At 42.3% G+C, this 26,835-nt stretch overlaps 1 protein-coding gene across 20 annotated transcripts in view; it reads right to left on the bottom strand.

Annotated features, from left to right (window-relative positions):
• LOC147013256 (DNA (cytosine-5)-methyltransferase 3A-like) overlaps positions 1-26,835 on the bottom strand; it is an 86,771-nt gene that overhangs the window by 26,499 nt on the left and 33,437 nt on the right. For 19 of the 20 annotated variants that reach the window (XR_015051251.1, XM_085854954.1, XM_085854950.1 and 16 more), the window contains 4 exons: positions 16,782-16,904; positions 14,543-14,701; positions 7,752-7,859; positions 7,149-7,308 (listed from right to left, as the gene is read on the bottom strand). Coding sequence is in view for 19 of the 20 variants with exons in the window: in XM_085854954.1 (XP_085711080.1) it covers positions 7,149-7,308; positions 7,752-7,859; positions 14,543-14,701; positions 16,782-16,904 (550 nt within the window). In the remaining variant the exon portion in view is untranslated. The remainder of the gene's footprint in view (positions 1-7,148; positions 7,309-7,751; positions 7,860-14,542; positions 14,702-16,781; positions 16,905-26,835) is intronic. The other variant, XM_085854957.1, reaches the window with a different exon arrangement.

Here is a 26,835-nt window from a genome sequence, read left to right as displayed (position 1 = left end):
CCTGGTCATCCATCGGAAGAGGTTCAGTCTCTTGAACTTTTAAGCCTCACTATCAGCCATGACCTCTCTGGGCCGACCATGTAGCAAAGCTGGCCTCCAAATCCAGCTGCAGACTGAGCATCTCCTATTGATCCAAGTCTTTCCTTGGAAAATCAGAGCTCCTCGCAGTCCACAAAGCCTTTATCTGGAGCTCGATGGAGTACTGCTCTCCCCTATGGGCTGGTGCTCCAGCATCACATCTGTGTGTCCTGGATTCTATTGAATCTAAAGCTCTCAACATGACTGAAATCTCCCACGATGAGGCCAAAGCACAAGGTCTGTTGCTCTCACATTGCAGGCAGGTCAGTGGTCTGTATTTTTTTTTAACGACCTCTTATCCAATCTTACTCCCTCTGCACTCTGTTCTGCAACCCTCCCCAGCAACTCCAGGATGCATGCTTTCTTCCAGTATCTCTCTCCTGGCTAATCTTCCAACATCCAGGCAGACTGCACACCTCGACTCACTTCTCCTCACTTCTCCCGTGTTTCCAGAGGCCGTTCTTTCCCACCCTAACGTCCAAGGTTTAAAGTAGGCACTACACCGGAACCTCCTATCATTCCCAATCCTGACCCATGCACTTCATTACCCCCAATGAATCCTTTCAAATGCAACCCTCTTACTTGCTGCTTTGTGTTTCCTTCCTTTCTTTCGCTTCTTCATTTCTTCCTTTCCTGTAAATTCATTCTCATCCCGATTGTGCCCAATTGTTGGCCAGCCACCCCTCTCTCAGTTCAAACACTCTCTTCCATGAGCCTCACTCTTGCAGAGAGACGGCATGTGACTGCCTGAAAAGTGTTTGATTTTTGTATTTATGAACTCGTTTGGTAACAAATTCATTATCTCCGCCACCGAAGGTGAAGGAGGTCATGTTTTCACCTCTTTCTGTCTGTTTGTGTACAAGATATCTCAAAAAGTTCTGGACGGATCCAGCCGAAATTTTGTGGACAGGTCGATCTCGGTGTGTAAGATCCACTCGGTGTGTAACAAGGACAAATTGATTTGATTTTGGTGAAGATCCGGATCCTGATCCGGATCCGACTACTCGAATTTTAAAAACGATTCTTCACCATTGAGAGATAGAGACAAAAAGGATGTATAGCACAATATCTCAAAAATGTATTGGGTCCGATATGTTCTCGTGGATCAGGCATTACGGGGCGGAGGTATGCGCTCTACCGAGTGCCCTTCTCGTTTTGTTTTGTGCCGCACACGTGTGATTATATCACCAGGTGGTGTCAACTGTCGGTAATTTACATGAATGCAGTGATGCCAATATGAGTCGAACCCATCAGGCAGCACTCTACCTGCACTACCAGGTTAGCAATGGTGATGTAAATTTAACCATGAAGAATATATCGGTTCAAAGAAGCTCATTTGGGAGAATGCTCAGATATCATGTGCAAAACAAGGACATTTGGACAAGTTTGTGGATATTTTCCATCATGAAAGTTGTAGAGAGTTCATAGAACACCTTACCCCACACATTCTTGAGAAAAAGGACATGGGAGGGGTTGTTTAAACTCTAGCTTTGTGTTTTGCACAAAGCAAACAGTGCTAGGCGCCACCACATTTGTCTGAATGCTGAATCTCACAGTTACTCTGTCCTCAGGGCATGAAGCGGCATAAATATTTTTTGGAAGTACATCTACGGTATTGCTAAATGGAAGGTTTTGGAAAGTGCCAAGAAGGCAATTTGCGTTCTCCAATGTTCAAGTATATAATTCAATTTAAATCAAATAAAGGTTTTAAAGGCTGTACCAAAAAAAAAACCCAAAAAGAGAAACTTTTAGGGGAAGTTTACCGCCGTTGATGCACCGTTTTTAACACCACCTTATCCAACATGTTGAATTAAACTTTTAAAAACCACAGTTTGCTATGGATGCTCGCTTTCCATCAACCATTATTTTTTTCCAACTTCAGTACCAACTCACCCCCCTCACCCCTCACTCTCACTCTCAAAGCAACCATCCCACTCTTCTCCCTCCAAGCCTCCCTCTCACCTCTCTCAAAAATTCCCCCCTCACCTTTCTCCCACCTTTCATCCCCCTCACTCTTCCTTCTCTAAGTTGCCCCCCCTCTCATCCACCAACCTGCCTCTCTCCACTGCCCTCTCACCTCCATCTCTTCACTCCACCTCCTCAAATCCTCAACTGCCTTCTTCCTTGTCTCTTGTCCCCCCTCACCCCCAGCACCACAGAGACTTCTCCCCTCCTCACTCGGCCCCCTCTCCTCGCTATTCTGCAATACCCCACACTCTTTCAGCAACCCTCCTTACCTCCCCCCCTCGTCCCTTGTCCTACCCTCCCCCTCCCCCTCCACCTCCTGCACCCAAAGCCTCCTCCCCTACCTCTTCATTAAAAGTGTGGACCTCAAATATCCGGGGCCTTCGCTCAAACCTTTCAGATCTTTCCATACAGGTTGCCACTGACAAACCAGACATTATCTGCCTAACAGAAACGTTCCTCTCCCAAGACGTGTCTGACTCCCAAGTATCTCTCCCTGGTTACTCCCTCTTACGGTATGACAGACCTGAGCCTCGTCCTGGTGGAGGTGTTGCTCTCTTCATCAAAGACTCTATTCCTCACTCTCCATGCACTGCCCTCACTCCCCCACACCCCCAGGAATACCTCTGGCTTCGGCTTCCCCTCCACTCCCACCTCATATTTATATGTGTACTGTACCGTCCACCGAACAGTGATGACTCCATCTACACCTCACTATCCGAAAACATGGACCATCTTCTATCTTCTCATCCAAACTCTCTCTTCCTCTTATGTGGTGACTTCAATTGTCATCACGCCAGTTGGCTCGGTGTGGGTACCTCTCTCACCTGCCATGGCACCTCAGCAAAAGCTTTCTGCGACTCATTGGGACTGACTCAATCGGTCAACTTCCCGACCCGGATCTCAACCAATGGTACTCCATCTCTTCTGGATCTGATTTTGACAAATTTCCCTGACAATATCTGCTGCTCTTCCTTCGCTCCAATTGGTTCTTCTGACCACGTCCTTGTTAAAGTGGATATCTCTCTGGCTGTTATCAGAGAACCACCTCACCGCCGTCGAGTCTGGCATTTCACTCAAGCCGACTGGCAGGGTCTCCGAGCAGCCATCAAACTTACAGACTGGTCTCCTATCACTACTTTCTCAAACATCAACTCATCCTGGGAATTCTTTCAAAGAAACTTGCTCTCCCTCATGCACAAATTTATCCCCTCTCGTGTTCAGTTGTCCAACCCTTCCTCCCGCCCTTGGTTTACTGAAGCTTGTGGCGAGGCAGTTGTCCTGAAACAACTTGCCTTTGCCTCATGGAAAGCAAACCCAACTGAGGGCAATCTCAGTTCTTTCCACAAAGCTCGGAACAAGTGTGTATCTACCCTCAGGAGAGCCAGAAAACAACATCTTTCTCATCTCAAGTCTGAACTCTCAAACCTCTCTCCCTCCTCAAAATCCTGGTGGTGTTTAATCAAATCTGTTTCTGGTGTATGTTCCCCCTCCATCCCCTCCCTTACCTCAAATGGCCGCACTGCTGATTCCACACGTGATAAAGCTGAATGTCTAAACTCGGTGTTTGCAGCTAAATCTTGTGTCCTAAACCCATCACTATCTCTACCCACTTTACCCAGTCGCACCCAACTGTCCCTGGACTCTGTATCCTTTTCTCCTGACAAGGTGGAGAGCTTGCTTTCAAACCTCGAGTCAGATTCTGCAACCGGTCCAGACGGCATCAGCCCACGTGTCCTCAAAGCCTGCTCTTCTGCTCTTGCTCACCCTCTCTCTGTTCTATTCACCCTCTCATTTGCCCAAGGTCATCTGCCATCTGCTTGGAAATCTGCTACCATCACTGCCCTGCATAAAAAAGGTGCAAAAACAGATCCCTATAACTACAGACCAATCAGCCTTCTCCCAATCATCAGCAAGGTTATGGAATCCATCATCGCTTCAGACATGAAATCCTTCCTCTTCTCCAATGGCTTGATTTCCAATCATCAATTTAGTTTCAGACCAGGTCACTCTACCCTGGATATGCTGCTTCTGCTCTCCCATCAATGGATGGAGGTCCTCAATGCCAGACAGGAAATCCGAGCCGTATCCCTGGACATATCACGTGCTTTTGACACAGTCTGGCACCCTGCCCTACTCACCAAACTCTCTTCCCATGGTATTCAAGGCCATCTCCACTCATGGCTCGCAGACTTCCTCTCCTGTCGCAGTCAACGTGTGGCCCTAAATGGAGTTCTTTCATCGCCTCTTCCTGTGCAGGCTGGAGTTCCTCAAGGTAGCGTTCTGGGCCCTGTTCTTTTTCTGGTTTTCATCAATGATCTCTCGGACTCTCTGGAAAATCCTCTATTTCTCTTTGCCGACGACTCCACCCTCTGCCGTACCATCTGTCATCCCTCAGACCGGCAAGCAGCAGCTTCTTCGCTCACTGCAGATCTGGATAAAATCACAAACTGGTCCAACACGTGGAACATGTCTTTCAATCCAGACAAATCCCACACTCTCACTATGTCTCTTCGAAAGGACTGTTTAGAAAACCCCCCCATCCACTTTCTCAACAATCCTCTGGAAGAAGTCTTTTCTTTCAAGCTTCTGGGTCTCACTATCTGCCATGACCTTTCCTGGGAAAGTCACATTTCCAACCTCGCCTCAAAAGCCAGTCGCCGACTGGGAATCCTCCGTCGTGCAAAGTCCTTCCTCGGCCCTCTTGAGCTCCTGACCACTTACAAAGCTTTTGTCCGTAGCCTGATGGAGTACTGCTCTCCCCTCTGGGCTGGTGCTCCTGCCTCCCACCTTTCTCGGCTTCACGCTGTCGAAACCAGGGCATTTAAGATCATCGGCATCTCCCGCAATGAAGCTGAGTCTTTGGGCCTCTCACTCAATCACCGCAGGTTGGTCGGTGGTCTTTCTGTCTTCTACCGACTCCTCTCCAGCCTTGCCCCCCTGCTCTCTCTGCGATTTGTCCCCACCACATTTCCACAGGGCGCTCAAGGTCCGCCAACAACCCCCTTCTGGTAAAACTACCAAAATCACGAATCACTGCTCATCTTCACTCTTTCATTCCTCTTTTTTCCCGCCTTTGGAATAAACTTCTTCACTCTATTCTTTCCCATTCTTCCCTGCAGGCTTTCAAAACAGCTGTTCACCACCACCTCTTATCTTCCCCCATCCAAATCCTCGATCTTTTCTACCCCCGATAATCCACCCAAGCCCACTTCCTTCAATTCTCCTGCATTCCTTCCTGAAAGTCCCTGTAATGTCCATCTTCTCTTCGCCATGTTCCCCGTCCCATCCCCATCCCTCTCCCTTCCACAGTTCACCTAATGTGTCTGTTCCCCCAACTGTTTTGTCCCTTCCACTCTCGCCCCTCTTGTCTCATGCCTCCTTGCTGTGAGTTGTGTGTTAGCTCTCATACGAGCCTCGACCAAGGTATACAAAACAACAAAAAAACAAAAAAAAAAAATTAGTTATCCACCCCCTGCTTTTTGTGCCCTTGATGACTTCCCTCAAAACAGTAGGTTTCCTTTTTGGAACGATTTTCAATTTTGTTTCACTGACAGACAGACAGACAGACAGACAGACGGACAAAAATAATTCCCACTCCTCTCTGTGCTTGCGCAATCAGGATGAGATTCTTTTTTTTTTTTTTTTTTTTTTTTTTTTTTTTTTTTTTGTATACCTTGGTCGAGGCTCGTATGAGAGCTAACACACAACTCACAGCAAGGAGGCATGAGACAAGAGGGGTGGGAGTGGAAGGGACAAAACATTGGGGAACAGACACAGGTGAACTGTGGAAGGGAGAGGGATGGGGATGGGACGGGGAACATGGCGAGGAGAAGATGGACATTACAGGGACTTTCAGGAAGGAAAGCAGGAGAATTGAAGGAAGTGGGCATGGGTGGATTATCGGGGGTAGAAAAGATCGAGGATTTGGATGGGGGAAGATAAGAGGTGGTGGTGAACAGCTGTTTTGAAAGCCTGGAGGGAAGAATGGGAAAGAATAGAGTGAGGAAGTTTATTCCAAAGGCGGGAAAAAGAGGAATGAAAGAGTGAAGATGAGCAGTGATTCGTGATTTTGGTAGTTTTACCAGAATGGGTTGTTGGCGGACCTTGAGCGCCCTGTGGAAATGTGGTTGGGACAAATCGCAGAGAGAGCAGGGGGGGCAAGGCTGGAGAGGAGTCGGTAGAAGACAGAAAGACCACCGACCAACCTGCGGTGATTGAGTGAGAGGCCCAAAGACTCAGCTTCATTGCGGGAGATGCCAATGATCTTAAAAGCCCTGGTTTCGACAGCGTGAAGTCGAGAAAGGTGGGAGGCAGGAGCACCAGCCCAGAGGGGAGAGCAGTACTCCATCAGGCTACGGACAAAAGCTTTGTAAGTAGTCAGGAGCTCAAGAGGGCCGAGGAAGGACTTTGCACGACGGAGGATTCCCAGTCGGCGACTGGCTTTTGAGGCAAGGTTGGAAATGTGACTTTCCCAGGAAAGGTCATGGCAGATAGTGAGACCCAGAAGCTTGATTCCATACATTTTGCCAATTCATAGCCAAACCACTGATAAACTGCAGGTCCGTGGTCCATTCATGATTCATTCATGAACCTGATTCATGTTTCACACTGTTCAAAATAAAAAAAAAATCAATTGAAATCAAGTTGTTCCTTGATCAGAGACCAATGTCTGTAGACAGATAGACAGACAGAAATATGGACCGACAAAGTGATCCAATTGCTTAACCTCGCTGTTCGGTACGCATTACACAAGTACGGGGTATTTAGAACATTAGGAGACGATCAATAAAGCAAAGCAACATTGGGATTTAAAACTTTGGTCACAGCATAATCAACGAAATTCTCCAGTGATGTGTTAAATCCTGAACAGCACAATATACAGACAGATCCTCAACTTGAAATGCCGGTGTTAGCTCCTGAGACAGAAAATGTTTCATTTGTTGACAGTTGTTTTAGTCCCAGTCTTGTTCCCAGGAGAGGATCATGCCAACAATTCTTTGCAATCAGCATAATTATTTATTTATTTTTAAACATTTTCACCCTGTAAATTGGCGAGTAACTGCATAGAACGCAAAGATTTGTTCACGGATATGACCTCTGACCTTCAGAAGGCTGCAATGCCATGACGCCTGAGGGAATAAATCCTCCAAGGGCCCATTCTACCATGGGCTGTAAAAGTTCTTCGAGGACACCACGTTGAGGTTCGCCATCTCCAAACTGCTCAACGGCTTCGAATGATTTTTCTGCTCGCTCGCTCGCCACCTGGGTACATAGGTGTAGCCCGTTTGATGCAGGTACATGTTGCAGTGAGACACGGACACACGGACGGACACACACACACACACACACACACACACACACACACACACACACACACACACACTGAAGGCATGAACACTCCTACTTGCCAAATTCAGTCCAACCCACTCTATTCTTCTATCATTGAACCCATAACGACCTCAACAAAAAATCTACTCGCACTTACTCCATCAAACCTCTTTAAAATTTTAAACACTTCCATCATGTCCACATCTCGCCTTTCAATTTTTATAACCTCTACTCAAATAACACACGCCAGCTCTAGAATCTGAGTGTGATAATGATGCAGTTATATAGTTTAATAAAATAAAAAAAAATAATGTAGTACAACAGGTAAATCTTAGAAGAGGCTTTCAGTGCATGCACAGCGGTGAGGCTCTGCCTACCTTCAGTGCTTCGAAGACGGCCCGTCGGTAGGCCACACGTTTGTTGTACGTTGGCCAATGAAAATGCTCCGTGAACTCGCCCAACGGCCGTAACTTGTCCAGTTGCACCTGAAGACACGAAGCAAGGTAACCGGGCTTACAACAAGTGTTGATCCACCGATTGATTTGTTCCTTTCTTCTCTCCACTGTTGACCACTTCCTACCTCAGGTCACTTCTGTGCTCCTCACCTTGAGGCTTTTGAAGCTGAAGCCCACAGACTTTTCATTGCCCATCCTATGTCCATTGTCTTCTATTTTTAGGAAGGAAACTAGTGTATCGGATGTAAGAGCGGAGTTCTAACTCGCCATGGCGCTGCGCCTCACTGTCTGATAGAGGAACCATAGTTACTGAATGCTTGACAACTCATTCACCCAGGGTACCATTTGACGGGGGGAGGATGGAGGGATTTCCCTGGCTCTTTTTAAAAAAAAAAATCCCTGCCACTGCACTTGAAATTGCCATTCCCAGGTGAGGGTGGGGGATAAATTTATACCCCCATCAAAAGATGTTTGTATTAATAGTGATTGAATTAGTGAAATTTTAATTTCTGACATTTAAAAATAATAAATGTGCGCCGCATCCTTTTTGGGCACAAACTCATTTTAAGAAGCTTCTCACCACACAAACAGTACTAAGACCGGCAGGACATCGTGGTAAACATGATTATAGAAGTACTGCAATGGAGTTTGGTTTCACTGGATCCGGATCATGCTGTTCGGGTGTACAAAGTGGATCGGATGGGATTCCAATCGTCCGTTATTATCATGTTCCAAAACCGCTCGTGACGAAGCACAGCAAATGGACTACGTCATCATCATTATTACGTTGCTGCATTTCAATCGGACATCAAATATACCGTATCTTCTGGTGTATAAACCACGGCTGTGTATTAACCGCACCCATGTTTTTCACCCTCAAGAAAGAGATGAATATATTGATTATTTCATTTTCTGATCTAGATGTAAATTACGTTTGTACATTAACTTTGTACGGAACAAAATCATGGAGGTATCAACATACTTACTCCTGTGTCCACTTAATTTCATCTCACAGTCTTATTCTCGTTTTCAAGAAGCTGAAGAGAGATGAGAGGATACCAAGAAGTTTTTATTTTTTAATATTATAAAGAGGATTTTTTTGTTGCTAGAAAAAGGAAGAAAAGGGATTCATACCGGTAGCATACATATTTCTTGTGGATTTGTGGCCCTGAAAAGGGCCGTTTGTGTTTGATGAAGCTTTTCAGCTAAACCCGAGGAAATCCTCATCGATGCTTTCCTCGTCGAAAACGGCTCATAACTCCATGTCCGAATCAGGGTGGAGCAAGTCTCTGTCGCTGTTCACGTCGCCGTCACCATCATTTGCAGCCTCCTACTCCCAAATGATGTTGTCCTCTGTGCCGTCCATGTTGTTGGAGATGCAGCATTTCAGAAATGCTCGCTTGATGATGTCCGGCGGTATCTCCACCCACACCTTGACTTATGGATGTCTTATCAGCCATATCATTGGGTAGATGTTGGGAGATGTGTGTGCGGCGTCGAACCAACATTTGACAGTGTGCCATGAAATAGTTGGCCCATGACGGGCAGGCCGTGAAGTCCCCAATGCCATCCTCCTTAGCTAAACTCCTTGCCTTCAACCAGAGAGCAAGTGTTGAGATGGCGTAACCCTCTGCTCTCTTCTCCCGGACCCAATGCCGAATGGCCTCCCAGCTTCCCAAACAAACTCTTCTGCAGACCGACAGACGGAGAGTTTGAATGCTGTGGTGAATGAATGCCTTGACATCTTGATAGATAGAATGGATGATACGCGACGTAATCTGGTGATGTAAGCCGAGGCGCTCGTGAAGCACAAAGCAGCCCTTCTTGAGGTCACGTGACTGCCCCCAGCCAGTTGTCGGATGCACTCAAGTTGGCACGCAAGCTGATTTGAGGTGGGTACTCTGTTATTGGACTCCAGCTATTGTGAATAATTCTTCTTTTCATGTGAGACCAGATGTTCTTCTTCTTGTTTTGTGTTTAGGCCTAAGTCACATTTGCCACGGCGGCCTTGGGGTCTCTAAAATCCATGGCCACAAGCAATTATACGGCGGCCGCAGTATTTCCACGGTCATACAATGTAGCAGTCACATATGTTTTTATTTTTCGGGGAGCCACACGGTGTATTTATAAATTGTGAAGACCAAAAACGTGGGGTTGCCGTACGGTCTTTGATTTGATGTCGCACGGTGACCTTAAGGGGACCCTGCGGTGGCCATAGAATGTTCAAGGCAGATGTAAGGTAGCCTCAAGGTGCCCACAAGGCGACCGCAGGGGGGCCCTAAGGCGAACGTGCGGCCAGACGGACGGTAACGAATGGGTTAATTATTATTATTATTATTATTTTTTCCGAGTTTTTTTGTTTCGGCTTGTCGAATTGCTACGGCGAACGTAGAAATGAAAAAAAGTTATAACTCCGCGTTATAATTCCATGGCGACCCGTACGGCCTGTAAAAGATAGCCAACGGCCGCCGCACGTTTCTGTCAATTCAGAGGGCATACGGCCGCCGTATCCTCGCCGTAGAGCAGATGTGACTTCTGCCTTAATTATGTTTTCAGAGCCACGAGGTTACATATACACCACACACAAAACTCCGGGTGTCTCTGGATGTTTCCGAGCGTGACTATTTAATTTCCGCACATGGTTAATAAAATGCAGTACAAACTCTTAACCTGAACAGATTTTCAAAATTTAAGTGGCGAAATTAAGCTTAACAGCTGTTCTGATTGATAAAAAAGTGTTCATATGGAATATCATTGAAATTCAGCATTGATCGTTTTTAAGACTGATTGTTTTTTTCCATACCCGTGTATTAACCTCACTCCCAACTTTTACCTTTTTGCCGATAAAAAAGTGCATTTCTTACACCGGAACATACGGTGTATATATTTGTATATATATATATATATATATATATATATATATATATATATATATATATATATATATATATATATGTGTGTGTGTGTGTGTGTGACCTATGGCAAAACCCAACACTTGGTGGCAAAAATCAAAATTGAGCTTTTGTTATCACTGGATTAAGTGAAGAATTTCCTTTTCAATGAAACCTTATTCAAAGAAATTGGTTGACATTTGACGAAGTTATGGCTATTTTACCTATTTCATCCACCGAAAGTCAATATCGAGATAATGCCACTTGTGGGGCAACTTAGCATAACAATTGTGCATTTTGTGAGGAAAGCACCAAATTTGGCACACTAGTAGCCGAACATATTATGAACAGATTTGGATATTGGGCCATCTCAAATTCAGCCGCTGATGGCTGTGGCAGCCATTTTCCACTCCCATCAAAATTTTTGAGATGGCCCAATATCCAAATCTGTTCATAATATGATAGGCTACTAGTGTGCCAAATTTGGTGCTTTCCTCACAAAATGCACAATTGTTATGCTATATTTAGCTAAGTTGCCCCACTACTTAAACTTTCACTTATAATCCAAATTTCACACACAAATCATGCACACATCCACTCCATAGCAACGGCAATAACCAGATGAGCTACAGACTTAAAATTTCATAGGCATAATGTACACATATCAGACTGTTATTTCTGTAAAAATGAGGAAGTTTGAGTAACTTTGAATGAAGTTATGATAATTCAAAAAGCAATAAAAAAAAACAAAATAATTTCGATGGTTCCAGTTTCAGGACATGCATGTTTGAAAAATTTATTTTAAAATACTTTCTGAGCAGCTTTGGAGTTGATTTTTTTGTCAAAATAATCCAGAATAAATGCTCTATCCGATCGTGCTAAAATCTCAAGTTGGTCCCTGCGGTAAAATTTCGTTTTCGGAGGCTGCTACAGCGTAATGGGATTTGCCGAGAAGTGTTGGGTTTTGGAATAGCAGGTCACACATAAACTTTGATAGAAGTGGTAATAAGTTTTTGAATCTGTACATGTGGAGCTTAAATAGTTCCAAGATGTCCATCCGTATGTACGTTAACATTTGACTAAACCATCTTCTCCTCAAAAATTAGCTGACCGATTATGGAACAAATTTGGTATGATACATCAGAACATTGAGGTCTCACGAGATTGTGCTCCCCATCCAGATCTGCCCCCTATAAGAGGTTGAAAAGGGGGATTTTGCTTCAAAGTCAAGTAATCTTTTTTAAGGTCTTCTCAGAAACCGATGGCCAGATGTAGACCAAACTCTTCATGAAACATAAGGACCATGCCCTTAATTTAAGTTGTGCTCTCCATGACCACAACACTTCAGGATGGTGGGCCATGGCCCCTTCCCTCTAATCCCTCATTTTCAGACAGCCTGTTGGGTAAATAACGATCAGTCCCCCAAGGGGATATTTTTTTAATTGTAATGTGACTTTTCAGCTTTATGTCGCTATTGTTATGTATACGTAGTTTGTAAGTTATAAAAGTCAGAAATAACAAAAAAAAACAACCCATAATGTCTGTCAATGTTATTCCCCCTACTGGAAATTTTACAACTCACACCGTGCATTCACTTCTAAGTGCCACAGACTCCAGGTTTATTGGTAGAAAAGGCACCAACAATGGAGGAAATGTGAAAAACGGTTTTAAGGAGGTGGTTGGTGGTTCTGAGTACGCCATGTTGAAATAAAATCTGAGCTACAACACTGCAATAGCCAATGGTAAAATCTCACACATGCTGATAGGTTCGCTATCACAACACGACTCAACACACCTGGTTACCTGGGTGTTAGTACAAATAACCAGAGAGTTGGCGTCAAAGCCACCCAATGCTCGCCTGTTTATACATTTATCGTTTTTAAAAGACTAGTCTAATAATATTTTTTTTTATAAAGCATTGCAGTGAAGTCTGATCCAAATAATTTTAAAGCAATATATGTATTTGTATATTGTAATCAGTAAAAAAATAGTGTGGTAGATAAAAACATTAGAAAGGAAATAACTTGCACCAAAAACTTCAACATTTTCACGCTCACGCTGACGCTGACGCTCACGCCGGGGGTATCGCTATAGCTCTCTGTTCTTCGAACAGGCGAGCTAAAAACGAGTGGTTATGCAGCAGGGCAAAACCACAAGGAATTGGTTCAGCCTCTGGGCCATTCCATCAGAAATGGACTAAAGGGCCCAAAATCATGCATGAGGCTTCTTTGTACCCACGGTGCATTGCTGTCGTATCACATTCAACTGGGCTCCCATGATTTTGACCTTATTGGGATATCCTCAGGACCAATGTTGACATCCACGCACCACCAGAGATGTACAATGTTGCCTGAACACTGAACGGAGTACCTTCGCTTGTGCCTTGGAGGTTTGTTGCCCACTGGTGTGACCTGCACTGCCCACGTGTGTGACCTGTAATGCCCACAAATGCAACCTGCATTGCCCAGAATATGACCTGCATCACCCACATATGTTACCTGTGCTGCCCACAGGTATGAGGACCTGAGGAAACGTGTGTTGCATAATGTGGAATGTATTTCTTGCTAAGTGGTCACACAGCACATCAAGTCCATTATTATAGTGATACTCTGCCATTGAATGATATCATCGGTGATACTCACCATATTCACCATAGCAGCAGCACCATATTCGGACAGCAGTATTCAGAAGGATATTTGATAACCTGAACACTTAGTTGACAATGCTGGTGACCCAGGTTCAAATGCCAAAGACTGATTTGATTTGTACACCATCTCCGAAAGCCCTTGGAATTCATGTAGAGTACACTGATGCCCTTGTCCTGCATGTGATTTAACAAACTTTCTGTGAAGGTTGCAGATAGCAATTTGTAAATGTTTTACTGTGACGATGTAAATTCTGATAAAACTAGAAATGGCCACTCGGTAGAGCGCATACCTCCACCAGGCTGATTAGATTACGTTTTGTATCCCACTGATAGTCCAGATCTGGATTCGGACCTGAACTAAAATTTAATCGGCTTGTTCTCGTCACCGAACCAACTCAGGCACCAAGTTTCGGCCGAATCCGTACATAACGTTTTGAAATACCGTGCTATACATCGTTTTAGCCCTGTCAATCAATGGTGAAGAATCACTTAAATTCTTGAATCCAGATCCGGATTCGGGTCTTCACCAAAATCTAATCAATTCTTCCTTGTTCCATGCTCAACCTGCCCGGCAAGTTTCGTCCGAATCCGTACACAACTTTTTGAGATATCCTGCTCCATGCCATTTATGGCCCTATTTCTCGACGATGAAAAATCGCTTTAAAAATTCTCGGATCCAGTTCCGCGTCTTCACCAAAATCGAATCATTTCGTTGGTGTCACGTACCCAAGCTCTCCATCAAATTTCGTCCGAATCCGTCCAAAAGTTTTTGAGATATCCTGTTAACGAACAGACAAACAAATAGACAAACATACAGATGGGTGAAAACATTAGGTGGATGGAGGTAAAAAGTGCAAAACGGTTTCTCTACTTTATCTCCCCTTTTTATGTCCATTATCTATGCTTTCTGCATTTTGTAAACCATACAACAGATGAAAACTGATATTTTTACACTTGTGTGCCATTCTCTTTGTAAAATACAGTGATGCTATTATTGTTCTCATTACTTTATCCTTGTTTTTTTTATATAAGTACTTTAAATGCCATTTACATTCTGCAAGGCTGCCAGGGAGCTACCCAATGGCCTAAAGGATCCAATTCCCAAGAGTACAGTGGGAGTACGTGAAACCCACACGAAGATTACAAAATCATGGCTTATGCATGATGAGCCTTACCTGGGAAAATTTACTGTCCCCGAACCATCTGATCCAGCGATGACCGGATATAGCCATGGCCTTCCCGGTTTCCAGCTGCGACACGATGCGGCCGGGCCACCAGCCGTAGCCACGGATCTTTCCCCACACAAGCTCCCCAATGCCAACTCCCTCACCCTCCTGGACAAGGACGGCATGGGATGTGCTATCAGCAAGACACGTCACATTGGTACAATTGGTCTGAATGATGTTGGCACGTATATTCTTAGCTCAAAACACGCCAGAGCGTTCTGTGGCATTTAAAAAGGAGAACCCCAAGTCAATGCAGGGCACCCCCAAAGCAGGGTTAGGTTGTATTTTGGTGAACGGGTAGGGGTGGGGGTGAAGGGTGGTATCTGATTGTTATTGGGTCAATGTTTGTGACAAAATTGTTCTTAATTTCTCATTATACACAACAAACATAAGAATCACATCTTTACCACGTTTCCACAACTCAAAATATCATGAGTTAATCAGCTTTACATCCTCTAGTTATAGCAAGACAGATTCACTGTCCTCGTCTCTCAAATTATTTTCAAGCAAAACGTGGAGGATGGCTGTAAATACTATTTCATGCAAAACTGGATGACACGGAGAACAGAAAAAAGTAAAAGCATCACGATGTTCAACTGAGTTGGCAAGGTGAACTACTGTAAGGTCGAATAACTAGTCTTGCTGGTGAAGGCCTAGTGTCGATCTGCGTCGGCGGACAGGTAGAACAATCAATGGAAGGAATCGACAGGATGTTGATCGAGGTATGCTAACCGCCGTGGGAAACAAGAAGAGGTTGACATTTCAGGCATTACCCCTTCGAAGGGCTAACGAAAGGTTCATGCCCGAAACGTCATCTTCTCCTTCGTTCCCATGGTCTCGTTAGCATACCTCGATCAAATTCCTCTCGATTCCATCCATTGAAGTCCCGATGGGACGAAGAGAGGCGATACGTACAACCCTCCAAGATGCACTGACGTTATATAATGTTGAGTAAAGAAGTATACATAACGAATAAGAGAATATATTTTCTTATTAATTATAATTACTAATTGGAAAAAAAAAGAACCTCAGTGTTTCTTGGACTATTGTGAGTATCTCGTTAATAGAACATTTTGAACACCCCTTCCGAAGTTGATCATCAAGTACACCAGGACTGAAGATAATTGGACTTTTTCCTGTGGCGTAAAGAGCAATGAAGCATGACGTCATTGCTAAAATATAAGGAACATTAGTCTGTTGAGGATTGTGTTGGCTGGTGGATAATAAAACAATAGGTTTTATCAACTGAAGGATGACAGCGGTTATGCAAACTACCAAGGGAAGGAATGGTTGCGCTAACCGCCATGGGGAGCAAAGTAAAGGGGAAGTTAGGGAAATTAACCCTTCGTGAGAGAGAGAGAGAGAGAGAGAGAGAGAGAGAGAGAGAGAGAGAGAGAGAGAGAGAGAGAGAGAGAGAGAGAGAGAGAGAGAGAGAGAGAGAGAGAGAGAGAGAGAGAGAGAGAGAGAGAGAGAGAGAGAGAGAGAGAGAGAGAGAGAGAGAGAGAGAGAGAGAGAGAGAGAGAGAGAGAGAGAGAGAGAGAGAGAGAGAGAGAGAGAGAGAGAGAGAGAGAGAGAGAGAGAGAGAGAGAGAGAGAGAGAGAGAGAGAGAGAGAGAGAGAGAGAGAGAGAGAGAGAGAGAGAGAGAGAGAGAGAGAGAGAGAGAGAGAGAGAGAGAGAGAGAGAGAGAGAGAGAGAGAGAGAGAGAGAGAGAGAGAGAGAGAGAGAGAGAGAGAGAGAGAGAGAGGAGGGATGAAGGGCGAACACCCAAAATGTCAACTTCACTTTGCTTCTCATACCGGTTAGCTGAACCATTGTCCACATTTCAGTTGATAAAACCTATTCTTTGGATATATAAGAAACCAGTGGTTAGCTCCATTTTATGAGCACTACATTCATCCATTTGCATATTTGGGGTAAGAGAAGATTTAGATTGGAAGGAATTGTTTGGTGAGGATAGAAGAGGATGATGGATACGTCCCAAAAATCCCATAAATCTCCCAAATCCAATGGTGCTTCATCATATGAAATAAAAACAAAAAACACAAAATATTTAATTGTTTCATATGTTTTGTCTCCATGTTCAGGCAGCCAGCTAAGGGACATACCTTTGTCGATAGCCCCCTTTATAAACTGGAACCTAAATCCCTGGGCTGGGCACTACAGTACATGCCCGCAATGGGCACCATACCGCGGGGGGCGTTGTGCCACCGAGAGCTCCACGTTGCTGAGCCCTGGCCTTTGTGGGCTGCAAGCAGACCGGGGCCTGTGGACACCTGGAAGCTTGGCCGCCCGGGCGCTGGGAGATCTGTGGCTGGAGGGAACGGACAGGGCAATCCGCTGCTTGAGGTACATTTGGAGACCGGCCTCGAAATGTCAAACCAAACCACAATCATGTGTTCGTGTTGTTTCCATGCACACTGGTGTTGTGTGAAGGTAGCTTTCCCATTGCATCGCTTTCACAGAGAAGAAAAAGTTTTTTTAAAAACCCGACCATGGTCCGTAGCAAGGAGGGCAGAGGGCAGATGGAGGAGAGCAGATGGAGGAGGGCAGATGGAGGATGGCAGAGGGTGGAGGGAGGAGGGAGCAGGGAGTTGAGTGACCATTTGGCACGCACCAGTAAAATCATTTGGACCATAATGCCAAATGGCTGTGCTGTTGACCAAGTTTCACAGTAGAGCACAAAGCACGTTATATTGTAAAGCGGTGCCCCTCGCCATTTTCTCAACACGTGTAAATAACACCATGGAAAGAAGGTTTAACCTGTTCTGGATATATATATATATATATATATATATATATATATATATATATATATATATATGTATATATTTTATTTATATTTGTATATGTATATGTATATGTATATGTATACATATATGTATATAGTGGGTGTGCTCACTCTGCTAACATAATTGCACCTTATCCTGAAATCTCTGTGATAAATAGATGGAATTCACAATTGAAGGTGTTCCACACTCTCAGTATGAACGAGCTTCTATCTCAAGCTAATGGCCACAGGACCTCATTCAGGACCTGAGTCATCATGTTATTTAATTGTTTATAAATAATACACACTGCACTGTCTTTGGGAATTTGTAAACCCATGGCAGGGTGACTTCAATTTGCAGAGCCATGAACTAAAGCAAACAAATGTTCGTACATCCCATCATCATATGGAAAATGCACCGTTACCAATTCACAGACACAGGAATAGCCGACACACCATGAGATGCTTGCAACGAATCACAAAGTGTTTACTCTACTTGCTTAACAATAACAACTTCCTTCAAGTATTTTGATGTACCTTCCCTGTATCTTTCATCATAATTAACCGATTAAGCCCCAGTCAGCAATACAAGTGAACCCCCATTGTGCTACTCAGTCCACAAGGCCTCTCAATCTCAACAGCTCGGGCACACCTTGCGAGTGGCCAATGACAAGATCCACCTGGACTTCGAGAACAGACTTGCTTTCATCGGCCATCTCTCTGCCATCTTCAACCTCCTCAGCACCATCATAGGGCATTCTTCCTGAACTCTCCTTAGCTCCTCCGATCGACAGTTTTTTTGGTCCACAAGGTAATGGAGTAAACTGTTTCATTGTGGGCCAGAACATCTGTGATTCAACATGGAAGCCATGATGCTGCATGGTCCAGAGTTCTGTTTGCATTTTCCATCTGTAAAGAGTTCCATGTTCCTTGCACAACGTAGACAGCTTGGCGACCTCTTGCTTTTCTTTCACTCCTTTACGGGGAATATGGCCGTGCACCTTCTCTTTTCTCTGCCATCTGTCGCTCACTTAACATTCCTCGCAGTTCCATCCCCAAACTCTCTCATCATCAAAGCTTTACACCTGGATACACTATTTTATCTCCTTCATCTTCCTGCCTATTGAATTGCTTTCCTTTTACTGTATGCATTTTCTTTTGAGTCCTTCAAGATGGCGGCCCGGCGCCATCTCATGTCCTCCAAGCCCACGCGTGATTTCCACGACTCTCGCTAATGCTTTCGGATCATCCTCGCCTGTTCTCCAACATGTCATTGTCTGTGAATTAACCTTCGGATCTCTTTCGTTGAACCTAATGGAAATAAAATCGTCATTTGTTTGGAGGCGAAGAACCAGCGGTGACTCCTGATTCAATCAATGAAGTACAGAAGTCCAGCTTCGATCTTGCATCGTCAATGTAAAATAACTTGCTACAGGTTTGAATCCCACAAAAGTACCAAGCTTCTGCACTGTTAATAAAAAGAGAAACTCAGCAGCTCGTTGACCCGCTGGAATGTGGCCTGGCAAATTGGCTGTCAACTACAATGTCTACTTAAAGAATCCCAAGTGTGTGAATTGCTTTGCAATTTGTAAGGCAATGCTAGGTGCCTTCCCTAACCATCCACTCTTTTATTTCTGCCCCGGGATTGAAGGTTCAGGGATGTAATGTGAACCTCCAGCACTTGCAGTAATCATGCAAAAGGAAAAAATCATGGAGCACCGACCTCAGAGGATCACACTTAGAATTCACGTCACGTTTCTGTACACAAGTGGGTTGGCCTGTTAATATTGAAGAAAAATCCCATGGGTAAGACAACTATGATAATCATAATAATCATATTTATTTCCAAGTATTTCTTCAAAACAATAATATATCTGTGTACATGTACAGTCAAAGCAATCATGCCCATATAAATGAAACATTGAAATTATCAAGAAATCAACACGAATAATGAGTGCTTTTAATACAATATAGTGGAAGAACCTAAAGATAAGCAAATGCTCGTTAAGATTACGGCCCTTTGTGCAGTTGCAAAAATTGTAGGGTGAAAAACAAACATTACAAGACAATAGACGAAATCACACAGAAACACAAGTCCTAATACAGAAGTCAAAACTAAAAAAAAAGAAAGAGGAACAAAGATAATGGAATCTTCAGCTGTAGTTTCAAATGTAAATTACATGAGTCATCACCCGTCAGAATATAGGAGTTTTGAAATGACGTAATCTGCCCCAGAATGCTTTGCGTGCATGTGCAGAAACTCCGGAGCAACAATGAACATTGGGGCATGCTAAAGTATAGTGTGTGTGTGTGTATGTGTATGTGTGTGTGAGAGTGTAAGAGTGTAAGAGTGTAAGAGTGTAAGAGTGTAAGAGTGTAAGAGTGTAAGAGTGTAAGAGTGTAAGAGTGTAAGAGTGTACGAGTGTACGAGTGTAAGAGTGTAAGAGTGTAAGAGTGTAAGAGTGTAAGAGTGTAAGAGTGTAAGAGTGTAAGAGTGTAAGAGTGTAAGAGTGTAAGAGTGTAAGAGTGTAAGAGTGTAAGAGTGTAAGAGTGTAAGAGTGTACGAGTGTACGAGTGTACGAGTGTGAGAGTGTGAGAGTGTGAGAGTGTGAGAGTGTGAGAGTGTGAGAGTGTGAGAGTGTGAGAGTGTGAGAGTGTGAGAGTGTGAGAGTGTGAGAGTGTGAGAGTGTGAGAGTGTGAGAGTGTGAGAGTGTGAGAGTGTGAGAGTGTGAGAGTGTGAGAGTGTGAGAGTGTGAGAGTGTGAGAGTGTGAGAGTGTGAGAGTGTGAGAGTGTGAGAGTGTGAGAGTGTGAGAGTGTGAGAGAGAGAGAGAGAGAGAGAGACACAGAGAGGGAGACAGAGAGTGGGACAGAGAGGGAGACAGAGAGAGAGAGAGAGAGAGAGAGAGAGAGAGAGAGAGAGAGAGAGAGAGAGAGAGAGAGAGAGAGAGAGAGAGAGAGAGAGAGAGAGAGAGAGAGAAGGATCGTGACCTAAAATGGCTCACAAATCTTCTAAAATAAGCCAAAAATACTTGGAAAAGTACTTTAGAGAAAGGGGTGTGCTTCTGCACAATGAAAGAGTTGGAGAACTTTCTCAGCTCACCGACAGGGCTGAGATCGTACTGCTGCCCATACAGTAGATTCCCGATGATGTGAACCAATGCAAGGCCCGAACTGCGGACAAACACATGCTACCCTAACCCTCGACCATCGCTGCCAGTGAGTGGGCTTTGAACATTGTGGAAATGCCTCCTGTGAACATGACAGGCTTGGTGATTTATTTACTGTACGTCTGCAAGTGCTGTGTGTCATGATCAACAGAGTAATGGCTACCAACTCTTCGCCAAAGGACATCTTTGTAACTTGAAAACACACAAAGCTTGTGCCAGCTATGTTTATGTGAGAGCTAGATGTACCAAGCAAACTTCCCTGAAGAAGATAGCATTCGGGTGCTTTTTAACGGAGATGGGAAGGTTATATCTGGGGCTTGTGGAATGCACAGGGAAAGTTTAAAATCAACTTTTTAAATGGCAATATTTACCATCAATCATGTTGGGGGTGGGAGCTGTGAGGGCTGTTATAAATACATTGTTTATTTGATTCCGTGGTCACAAGAGAAATTATACTGCAGAGAGTTTTGCATTCGGATCATTTTTTGCATCATTTTATGGGCTGTTAGATCAACGAGTAATAAATATCTTCTTGGACCTATCCATGCAAGCATGGGTAAACCCTTTAGTTTCAACAACTACACAAATAATATATTGCTCAATGGAGAAGTGTGTGTGTGTGAGAGTGAGTGTATGTGTGTGTGTGTGTGTGTGTGTGTGTGTGTGTGTGTGTGTGTGTCTGCCGCCACTCGCTTGTATTTACAGGAAATTATAGGAAATCGACACCTTGCATCCACGGATATTTATTGTATTTCCTGTATTTTCGTGAGTGTGATTTGCATCTAGGAACACCAATTATGGTTAACCATCTTCAAATTGCTGCTCTTTCATCGAAATCATGAGTTATGTTTGAGAGACTATTTGACTTATAGGTTTCGCCCAAGCAATGGCAGGTAAAAACGCCCTGTCTAGCGAAGTGAGTCACTGAAAACGCGTACACACAGCGCATGCACAAAGGCCTCGTTTACGTTCATACGTCATTCTGAAAGTCCCAGATTGACGAAACTTATTTGGGAGATGTAATATAATCTACATATGTTTTGCAGTGAACTCAAAAAGTTTACTTGTGATTTATGCTGTCTTATTAACAAATGAAATGCAGAAAAAAATATTTTGAACGGTTGTCTCGATAATGATTATGCATGGAATCGATCATTCATGTAGGCAAACAACAAATGCAACTTAAGCTAACGTTTGAATACAATGAGATTAATACTTGGGTCAAAGGAACTCCGATATTTTGCTCCAGTATAAATGAGAGTTTTGCATGTAAAGCACGTTCTCGTCCATGGAAGATGGCATGAAAAAGTTCATATATTTATGCAAATCATGGTTTTTGATAAACGTATCTAAATTAACGCCTGGTGCAATTCATTTCTACACAATTTGAACGTGAAAGACCCCAGGTTAAAGTCATACAAATGCTCTACCTTTACAATCTTATTTTCAAAAAACAATCGATTAGTGTGTGATCGCATACTGGTGTTGTAGATAATCATTATAGCTCTTTTCTGAATGATTATGATTTTACCCAGTTGGACTTTCAGTAATTTGCCCCAGGCAAGAATACCATCATTTAAACAAGGAAGCAATGGGGTAAAATACAACATATGGAATACATTTGGTGGAAATGAATGATTTCAACTGATTAATAACACCAATATTTCTTGAAAGTAGTTTACTCAAATAATTTGCACGTATTTTCCATGTTGGACTTACATCAATATACAAGACAAAATTTAGTTTATTGCACATTCTCGATATTTAAAAGAAAATATGATCAGGTAAAGAATCATTTCTGCATCCTCCATTATAAAGTCATTCCTCTATATTTTTAAATAATTTTTATTCGTCTTTAGTACATTATTTATTACTTTTCACGTTCCTTTCATATCATTATAATAAGTACTAAATTGTTTGTAACAGTATTCTAACTTAACATGCCATAGAAGAGTAAGAGTGTTTTTATGATCAGTGTATCTAAGTCAAGAGGCATCTGTTGGCTTGTTTTTATATTTACAATACGAATTATTCATTTATAATAACTGATTTCAAAAGTTATATTGCAACACAATGCTTTTTGTTATCCTTTTCAGAATTTGAATAATTCCATTTTTTTGTTTGGGATGTTTGGGATAAATATATCCATAAATTTCTCATACCATTTATCAACATCTTCATTCAGGACCTCACTCCAGTCAGCAGAGGCTAGTTTATTTTGAAATCTAGCCAAGTTTTCTGGAGTAAGTTTTTGTGTATACCGATTTGCATACAATGTACTACCAGACTTGGTGGCATAATAGTTAGAGCGCCTACTCTGAATCCATGAGGTTCAAATCCGTGAGGTTTCGGTGGTTCAAACCCTGGCCGAGTCAAACTATAGAATGGTACCTGCTGCTTCTTTGCTTTCATACTCAGCATTTAAAAGGAAAGAGCATGAACAAACAATGTTGAGAAGACAATGGCAAACCACCCAGAATCCCTCCATTGGGACCATACTCTGTGAAAAGCGTTGGTGCTGCCTCAGCAGTCTCCTTGGCTATTGGACACAATCCAGGATGGGTTGCCACTCCCGACACAGTATACCAGCAAGCTGGCACTCATTTTGCCGACCTCGGAAGGATGACAGGCAGAGTCAGCCCCACCTGGTATTAATTGAACAGCCGAGTGGGATTTGAACTCAGGATCCTAGGATCCCAATCCCACCACCCGAACCATGAAGTCAACACCAAGCAAACACCCAGTATAACCCTTGCTAAGAAAGTGCTTCAGCAGCACCAATGCTCTGTCAAGAGTATGGAACATCTTTCTATCTGCATACAGATGAGAAGACTGGTTGATCAATAATGAAGCTTGGGTGAAATCTGGGAAATATCAGAGAGAATAATCCTAACTTCTGGAAATGGTTGAACATTAGAAAAAATATTGTCAATTAAAGTTGAAGAATTATCTTTAATCCTCATTGGTTTATTTATAAGCAGTCTAAATTATAAGAATGAGAGTAAGATATCTTAAAAAACAAATACATAGTGGTGTTATCACCTTGAAGAAGATTGGCATAAAAAAATCGCTCATTAAGAAACATGACTTGTTTCATGGGCATTGACAATAGATTTTGTATTTCAATCAATAACTCATTTAAACTTGAATGTGGTTGCCCATATACAACTGCAATTACATATATATATATATATATATATATATATATATATATATATATATATATATATATATATATATATATATATATATATATATATATATCTACCAGAAATAATAATCTCAACAAATACAGTTTCTCACACATCATTCATCATATTTAATTAATGACTTATTCGACAATCAAAATATTGTGTAACATAGATTGCTACTCCATCTCCTTTATTACTGTTTCTATTAATTACAATTAAGTTATAGTCAGAGTGAATACATTGAATGAGGAGTATCAGAAAACCAGATTTCAGTTAAGCCTATTGTGGAGCAATTTGAGCGAAAGCTTTCAATAAATAAATGCAATCGCTCAAAATTGTTACTTATACTTCTGATATTAAAATGTAGTACTGTGAAATCACTTTGAAAATTTCTGAAATAACTGACTTTCAGTTTAATAATTGGTGTTTGGCAAATAAGTTTGGTCATTTTAAACAAAATGGTATTCAAATTCATTGGTATTTAGATCAATGGTTTCTGTGATAATTTCTTCAAATTGATGCGCATTTATGTTGGGGACATATCAAAAATATTATGTTCCATTTGGATTTAATGAAACTGATTATTGAGTAAGAAAAAGTATTACATTGAGTATTACATTTGGATCTGTATATGCAAAAAAATAACCTGGGTTACATGCATGAAGCAAAAACACCTACTACTTATAATTCAAAACACCTCACAGTATAGGAAAACGTGGGGACAGGAATACTGTACTGTAAATGGTGGAGACTTGTAATACCCTCCCCTACCTGGAGGCAGCGCTACACAATACACATTTACATAGAGAATTTGCATCTTCCCCATCATCCTCCCCACCCCCTCCCCCCACCTCAAGACCACCAACAAAGCTAAAAACATTCCTATCCATTAATTGGGGTCATGCTGATCCTATGTAGCAAGTCTGGATGTAATTGGCCCAGAACTGTAGAAGGCGTAGCGTGACAAACACACCCACAAACAAACAAACACAAACACCAGTCCATGGATTATATTCAGGATTATTTTCTTACAAATATGAGTTAATCAGTAATATGGGTCAACTTGTTCACAATATATTTCAATGGAGCATATTTTCAATCGGAATAAAACAAAAAAACGAGAAGCGTGCTATATAAGTGCGCACAGTTATGCTGGAGCCCAAGCCACCCTGCTTTGATCGAACCCCTGTTTTGATCAGCCACGTAACCCATGACATCATCTTTATGAAACTGAATCCATAATGGGAAGTCGATCACATATTAAAGTCTTGCATTAATCATATAAGGTATATTATTTTTCTATCCAATATGGCCGCTAGATCACGTGGCCAATGAAATTTTAATTTTCAAACTATATTCCCCATGGGTTGTCAATCTTATATATTAAATTTTGCATCCTTGACTTGAGCGATTTGAGAGAAGTAGATTTTTTTAAGTTTTACCCTCAATCCAACATGGCTGCCATACCATGTGACCGATGAAGTTGAAATTTTCAACCGATATTCTCCATGCCGAGTGAATATGAAGTTTCACATTGATCAATGAAGTGGCTCAAGAGAAGGGATTATAAAAAGGTTTTCCTTCAATCCAATATGGGTGCCAAACCATGTGAATGATGATATTTTGGTTATCACCCTTGTATCCCCATGGGTAGTCAGACATAAAGTTTCACATCCCTTGGTTCAGCAGGTTTGAGAGATGATTTTTAAAGGTTTTAACTTAAATCCAACATGCCTGCCAGACCATGCGACCTATGACATTTCAATTATAAACGATATTCGCCAAAGCTAGTCGATCATGTGTATTAAGTCTCGCATCGATCGAGTAAGCTGTTCTGGAGAAAATAAAAATGTAAGGTTTATTCTTCAAAATAATATGGCTGCCAGACCACATAATCGATGACGTCATCAATTTAATTCTCCTGACCAATTTCTTCATAGATCACCCTCAATTGTTTTTGTAGTGATCGGGTAAGCATTTCGAGGCATCCAATTATGACTGGCATACCACTTCATGGACGACGTCATTGTGATCAAACATTATTCTTCATGAGGAGGACTTGACATGTGCCAAGTTTCAATTTTTTTGTTTTGCGGTTTCGAAGATGTCCAAATTTTTTCCTTTTTTCCAGCATGCCTGCCGTATGATGTGACCTATGACATCATAGTTACCAATACAAAATTCTCCATGGGTAGTTGCTTTTATGTTGAAAATTTTGTGTCAATAGCTCAAGTGGTTGCAGAGAAAATGAATTTAAAAGTGAATAAAGGGTGTAAAATGGCAGTGGAAATACGAAACATTATATATATATATATATATATATATATATATATATATATATATATATATATATATATGTATACATATATATTTCTATATTTATATAAAATAATCTTCATGAAATCAATAGGGTACCTCAAACAGCATTCTAATTGATTACGTTTTTGCAATTGTTAACCAGATTAAAAAAAAAAATCACAGCTGAAGTGTTTGTTTGTGTAAATCACAGCTCTTTAGACTTTTCTTAGTCTTTCTTCCAGGCTTTCTGCATCCACAATTTCTCATTTTATCCCACTTGTGGGCCCGTTGGTCTGATGGAAAAAAATTTCATTGGTCTTCATAGCTTTGTTGCATACCCACCTGCTGTACTGCTTGAGCATTAGCTTGCCTTTCACGAAGCCCAGATGTTCTTGGGGCCATCACGGGTATTATATGTTCGTTATTATCCCCCGCCAACCAACGAAGTTGGCGGGGGATATAGAAATGGGTTCCGTCCGTCCGTCACATTTCGTTTCCGGAGCTTAACTACAAATCCCCTCTAGATATATTCACGAAATTTGGTACACATATCAAGCAAGTGGTGAGCTGGTGCCTTTTGATATTTTCTAATTGATAGGTCACATGGTTTGGCAGCCATGTTGGATTCAAGAAAAATATTAAATAATGTTTTCTATGGAATCAGAGAAATCAGAGAAATCCCAGAATTTCTCTGGAATCAGTTAACGAAGCAAAAATTTGCAACTATCATCTTCCATCATGTCTGCATACATAGTAAAAATTATGACGTCACAAGTCACATGGTTTGGTGGCCATCTTGGATAGAAAAACACCTCATC

Source organism: Eptatretus burgeri, chromosome 14, assembly GCF_056783735.1.
Source record: "Eptatretus burgeri isolate ZD-2024b chromosome 14, Ebu_testis_v1, whole genome shotgun sequence".
Classification (NCBI taxonomy): domain Eukaryota; kingdom Metazoa; phylum Chordata; class Myxini; order Myxiniformes; family Myxinidae; genus Eptatretus; species Eptatretus burgeri.
The sequence above is the reverse complement of the archived record's forward strand: the minus strand, read 5'-3'. Positions and strand labels throughout refer to the sequence as shown.